This window comes from Cyprinodon variegatus, unplaced genomic scaffold, assembly GCF_000732505.1.
Source record: "Cyprinodon variegatus isolate N-32 unplaced genomic scaffold, C_variegatus-1.0 Scaffold334, whole genome shotgun sequence".
Lineage (NCBI taxonomy): Eukaryota > Metazoa > Chordata > Actinopteri > Cyprinodontiformes > Cyprinodontidae > Cyprinodon > Cyprinodon variegatus.
The window spans coordinates 748,518-754,963 of NW_015150787.1; the positions used below are offsets into that span (position 1 = coordinate 748,518).

Consider the following 6,446-nt stretch of genomic DNA (forward strand, 5'->3'; position numbering starts at 1 on the left):
ACGTTTTATTTCTGTAAATGTTCTGTGCATGTCTAAGGGTAGTGCTTTGTAGGAACTGTTATGAGCCTCTTTATCCTGCCCTGTGAGTTATATTTGTCCCTCTAAAGTCCTCGTTAGCATTTGAAGATAATCAGTCCTAAGACTCTGCTTCTTCACATTCCCCTCGGCCATGGCAGCAGGAGTATCTCATCTTTGCGGAAGTAAGTACGATGGAAAAATAAATTCTACCCTTCAAGCTTTCTGCAACCTAAAATATCTGAAAATGTTAAGCAGTAAAAATAATAATAATAAAATGTACAAATTCATCTAAAAGAAAAACTTCTTTTTGATATTTCAGATTTTTTGTCTTGTAGTCTTATATTTATCACAATGTATTGCATATAGGTATTTAAAGCTGTATTCTAAGCTTCAGCATTTTTAAAATAATAAATGTGATATTAATAATATCCAATACCTTCCTGTCAGATTCAATAAGGCTTGTCATTTACGTCTAAGTGAGTAATGTGTGCTGAGCAGACATTGGCCTGGATCTGCAGACCGCTTTAATAGGATAGGTAAGCATTAGCAGTAAGACGCTCCCACCATCCATGTTTGCCAAATCCAGTGTGCCAAATCCACTGTGTGGCACACAGGTTGGCGTACAGTGGTCGGTGGAGAACTGGACTTTTTCAGGGCGGTTTGTGGAAACTAAAAAGGTGAACTTGGGTGCATTCAGTCCTGTTTATTTGGACACATCACTGGAGATGTCAGCTTAAAAAGCTTTAATTAAGAATGTCCAACAAACTTTTTTTGTATTTTGCTTTCAAATATATTTTTCACATTTTTCAATTTTACTCACCAAGCTGCTTCCATTATAGTTTGGAGATACAGTTCTGTTTTGTTGCATTCTTTTTTATTTTTTGGAGGTCTCACTCTAAACTCTGCTCTTTTCTGGCAGACTAAGCGCAGCATCGGGTCTCATTGGCTCATCGCTCTCCTTCCCCTCTTCCCCCGGTAAGACTCGGATTCCCACACTGCAACCATGGTGGTCATGAAGATGAAGTTCCCCTTTCAGAAACGGGTGAAGCTGGCCCAGGGACTGTGGCTCCTATCCTGGTGTGCCACAGTCGCCGGGGCCACAACCTTCTCCCTGGGATGCCTCTTAAAAACGGAGCTCCGCAGGAGATCAGAGGTACATGTCTTTTTAATCCTTGTTATAATATATGATCTAGTATCTTAGTTGTTTTGCTTATGATTTTTAGAAATAAAATCAATGAATTCAGAGCTTTAATCGCTGGAATCAAGCAAAAATCCAATTCTTTTTAAAAATGAAAATAACCTCAACTAATTATCTTGAACTTCATGCAGGAATGAAACCAAACATTTATTTACACTATTTTAGATGCTGTAGGATAATTGTCCTCAGTAAATTATATCCATAAGCAAAGCACCCATACTTCTGACAACTGTCACTATGATTTATGGTCATTTTTTCTTTTTGGTTATTGACAAACTGATTAATATAATAAAAAGAAAAGCATCATTAACTTTCAATCGATAAAGGTTTACTGTGCTGTGACCCACTTAGATCCTGACTCATCTTTTTATAATTCAGGATCTGTCAGTCTCAATCAAACTAATCCTTAATTCTGGAGGCTTTCATTTCTGCTTTTGATAAACCAGTGTCCTTTCATATTATTCAGAGTTTTCTTGATTCAACATAAAATATTTACTGATATCAAAACTTACTATTCATTTCCAAAAATGTACACCATATATCAATAAGGAATGATTTATCATTTTAATGTTCTTCTACTGGTCTGATAAGACAAAGATTGAGCTGCTACATTGAGTCTAAGAATGTTTAGATGAGTCAAAGTGAAGAGCACTATACAAATAGACAGGTATGGTAGTGGCAGCATCATGTTGTGGGACTGCATTGTTGACAGTAACACTAGGTCAAGAACCTTAGCTTAGCATTAAACAGATTGTTCATGGCATGTTGTTTATATTTAGCTATTACAAAACTACATTTGGTACTAAGCTTAAACAAAGTTTTGATTAATCTTTGAGAAAAGTTAAGGTTGGGAGCAACAATAAGAATATTTATATCCCTGTTGTTTTTAGACCTCCTCAAAGCTTTAAAGCTTTGTTCAAACCAAACATCATTTAACATGTTTAATAATTTTGGAGCCCAAACATCCTATGGCTTAAATAAAGCAACATTCCCCAATGATTTCAGCAGCACCACCTAGAGGTCAATTGATGTTTATTGGGAAATTCCCTAAAACACTGATGCCAGGAAAAATGCAACTTTAAGGTCCCAGTACAATAAGTTATGATCTCAGATTTATATGAACATTTTGCACAGAATAAAAAGATAATTGTACATTTTACTTTCTGTTTGAATATACAGTATAACTTAAACAAATTTAGACATTATCAATTTTGATTCATGCTTGATAAAGCCTTATTTTAAAATTTGAAATTTGACCTCTTTGTCAATAAACCACACAGAGAAAGTTCAAAGTTGGCTCATTGGAAATGTTTTTCCTATTGGTAAGAAGGAATACCATAAAAAACACATCTGCTAACTCTTATTCTTTTCTTGGCTCTACTGAACTACATAAATGACAGACAACAAGACTTTAGGCACAACGTTCATATTGTTGTGTTTTATCTCTTTGTGAAAACAAACAAGCAGCAGCATATTTTCATATATATATATATATATATATATATATATATATATATATATATATATATATATATATATATATATATATTACATATATTTTTCAATGATTGAACGAGAACATTTTGTTACACAATGTTAACAATCAAAGAGACTTAATCAATGTGATTCAAATTTTCTGTCCTTTTTATGGCTGACTTGTAGGTTATGGATAACTCAGACATACATATCGTGCCCAACACCCTCATGATTGTTGGCCTGGCTTCCTTGGGCATCAACTACTTTGCCTCAAAGATCTGTCAGGACGCTTTGGACGCAGGGCGATTCCCTCGCTGGAAGAACTTCCTGAAGCCCTACTTTGCCGTCTCATGCTTCTTCACCGTCCTCATGCTGCTGGCCGTAATTATGAGCTACGCTATGAAGGGCAGCCTGGAGTCTTCCCTGAAAGCTGGTCTAAGGAATGGTATCCGCTTCTATAAGGACACCGACACCCCGGGCCGCTGTTTCCAGAAGCAGAACATTGACCGTCTGCAGATGGAGTTCCAGTGCTGTGGAAACAACGACTTCAGGGATTGGTTTGAGGTCCAGTGGATCAGCAACCGCTACCTTGATTTCAGCTCCAAGGAAGTGAAAGAGTAAGTAAATATAACCAACTGGGCTCCACATTAAGGTATATTAATAGAGTAAAGCTCGTAAATCAGTAACTTCTTACTTCTTCCCTTAGCCGAATCAAGAGCAACGTAGACGGACGTTACCTGGTGGATGGAGTCCCATTCAGCTGCTGTAACCCCAGCTCTCCACGACCATGCATCCAATATCACCTGACCAACAACTCAGCGCACTACAACTATGACTACCAAACAGAGGAGCTCAACATCTATCTTAGAGGCTGCAGAGAGGCCCTGGTCAACTACTACATGGGCTTGATGAACACTATTGGGGTTGGAGTTTTGTCAGTCTTCCTACTGCAGGTAAACTCACAGAAAAGTCTAAATGCAGACAGACTTTCTGGTGTTTCCATGAGATTATTGTCAAACATTGATTCATGGAACAGAAAGAAGTTAACCAAAGGCTTTCTGATAGCTGTTTAAGCCCCTGTCACACCTTGACGATTTAACCAGCGTATGCATGACGTCCCAGAATCTTCTAAAATGCTTGCATACGCTGAACTTTCTATTTTTTTTTTTATTTTATGCGTATACATAGATGATGCATAGCGAGACCAAAGCATATGTCCAACGACAGCCTAACTTATGCATAAGGCACATCAGCTTAATGCCCATGAAATGTCACAAGCTAGTTTCCTGAGGGGGGCAGCAATGCGCCCGGAGGCGCCCTGCCTGCATAAAAAGATGTCTTTGATCGCGGTATTAACCTGTATTAAATAAATAAATAAAAAGAAAAAAAAAAGAAGGAAAGAGGGTTTGCATTTGCAGCAGATTCAGCATCATGTCTGCTAGGAAGTTTGTTGGTCCTGGCCGTCCAAAATGCGGCCAATACGCCGTTATACAGTTGGATATAATGGCGTCAAGTACGTCAAATACGTTGATATGCGTTGGAGGTAAGTTATTAATAAGTTATCCACAAGTTAGTCATAGAATTTGGATAAGCTACACGCCACGACTTATGAGTAACTTACAGTTAAGGAATGTCAACGATCAGGTAATTTACCTGTAACTTATGGCCTACGAAGGTATGAGCATACGTTGGCATTCGTCAGAAATATTGAGCATTCTCATAATTTCTTGGCGTACTTGCCGTATGTCGTACGCATGCTTCAGCGTACTTCATAGGCTCATAACTTATACAAAATGTACCCATAACTTATCCAACGTAGGCCAGCATTTTTGCCAAATTTTTTGTACGTTTACGGCATATGCTAGCAAAATTGTCAAAGTGTGACAGGGGCTTTAACAAGAATTAAAATTGGCAATATTTAATCACTTCCTCTATTTCTTTCCTAAGGGCTCAGTGCTGGTGAGCCTTCGCTTCCTGCAGACCTCCATGGAAGCAGTTGCAGGGGAGGAGAACACAGAGATTGAAACGGAAGGGTACCTGCTTGAGAAGGGAGTGAAGGAAACCATCATGGAGTACCTCGACCCCGTGCTGACATTCCTGTTGCTCAAAAACCAGGTTGAAGAAGGCACGACTGGAGAGACCCCCGCAACCACCTAAACCACACACATGCATTCATATGTAAATAATTTTTACAGAATGATAAGACAATTTATTTTAATTTGAAAAAGAGATTTCAACTATCACATTTCTTTGAATGTCACAAAATAGACATAGTATTTTTTTAATTGTCAGTTTACAATGAATATTCAGCGGGGGAGTTCAAATTAAAATCCATGCTGGGGTTTTCACTACAAATGAAAGAAGCACAAAAGTTACAATGAACAGATCGTTTCAAACAATTAATGGGATTAACATTTTGCAAAATAAACAAATTTTATAAATTCCTTTTTATTTTGCTTGTTACTAACTATACATGTCACCCATCATTGTTGGACTGTATTTGAGTGTTGCTTTTGAAACTAATCTGCATCACCTTTTTTTGCATTTTTACAACCCTTGTTTCCTGTCAAAGGCAATAAAAACAGCGATAAAGCAGTATTTGATAAGGCAGTGTACACAAATGATTTTTGGACCTAATAAAAAAAAAAGGATAAAGCTGTAGAAAGACAAGAGACGCAATGCTCCGCTGCATAACAGGACTTTGACATAAACTACCAGATGACTTATTAAAGTTTGAAGTTACTAAATGCCTTATGGAGTGGCGTCCCCTTTCCTTTTTACTCACAAACAAATCAAGCACATGCAAATAACATCATATATTTCTCTCTATGGTGAATCCACAAGCCTGTTTCTCTGCCCTTGCTTCTCCTCTTCCATGAAGGACTTGGATAAGAAGATTGATTAAGCGGCGTCAGTAATGCAGTTAAAGCCATCAAGTGTGTCCCCTTTTCTGACACCTTTCTTAGAGCTCCTAAACCCATTAACAGATGTAATCCGCCTCTTGCTGCCCTCTGCATTTACTCACCTGTGTCAGGTGAATGTAACAGGCACTGTAAACTGAGAGTAGGCTTTATTCTTTTTAATATTCAAATGAAAAACAAATTTAAATAAGACTATGGCATACACTTTGACACATACAGTAAAATGTTACATTTCACATTTGTGTGTGCATGTTTTCTTTTTTCACGTCACTAATGACTACTATTAACAATAATGATAACCTGTTGCTTTACAGCTAGAGGTCCAGGTTTTGAAAAATCAGTTTGCATGTTTTTTTTTTTTAATTTTTTTAATCATATAGTGTGCATTGCAACAAACAAGAAAATCAATGTGATACAGTTGGAGAGAAGAAAAGGAGAGAATATACATAAAGTAGTTGATGAGTGCCATTGATTGATTATAATCATATCGTTGAGAAAACAAGTGAAGAATTAAGTATGTTCAAAGCATTAACAGATTGGGGAAAAAGCAAAGTCCTAAAGGAGGATTGATGAATGATGGAAAAGTTTTAGATTAGTAGAAATTACTTTATTATTATTACTTTACTTTAAAATTATGAGTTGTTTTAACAGTGATATTAATAATATATCATTATAATATCATTATGAGTTTGCATGTTTTTATAACCTGCATTGCGTTAGTTTTTCTCTGAGTGACAAAGCTCAGAGGTTAATTGGCTTCTGTGTGTCGGTGAATTGCTCCCGTGTCGTTCTGTTTCACCATGTGATGGACTGTCAATCTGTGAAGGAAGCAT

General features: G+C 37.1%; 1 protein-coding gene across 1 annotated transcript; it reads left to right on the top strand.

Moving 5' to 3' along the window:
• The first annotated feature begins 1,021 nt into the window (after nt 1-1,021).
• On the top strand, nt 1,022-4,849 carry LOC107091377 (peripherin-2-like). The gene is made up of 4 exons (XM_015385243.1): nt 1,022-1,171; nt 2,879-3,309; nt 3,399-3,645; nt 4,640-4,849. Exons 1-4 carry the CDS (start codon nt 1,022-1,024, stop codon nt 4,847-4,849), a joined length of 1,038 nt encoding a protein of 345 aa, XP_015240729.1.
• The last annotated feature ends 1,597 nt before the right edge of the window (nt 4,850-6,446 follow it).

Bases quoted from the DNA above. Each gene is read 5' to 3' on its own strand.
- LOC107091377 (XM_015385243.1), top strand. From the start codon at position 1,022: ATGGTGGTCATGAAGATGAAGTTCCCCTTTCAGAAACGGGTGAAGCTG. The intron at 1,172-2,878 runs GTACATGTCTTT...GCTGACTTGTAG, and splicing joins AGCTCCGCAGGAGATCAGAG to GTTATGGATAACTCAGACAT. The intron at 3,310-3,398 runs GTAAGTAAATAT...TTCTTCCCTTAG, and splicing joins AGCTCCAAGGAAGTGAAAGA to CCGAATCAAGAGCAACGTAG.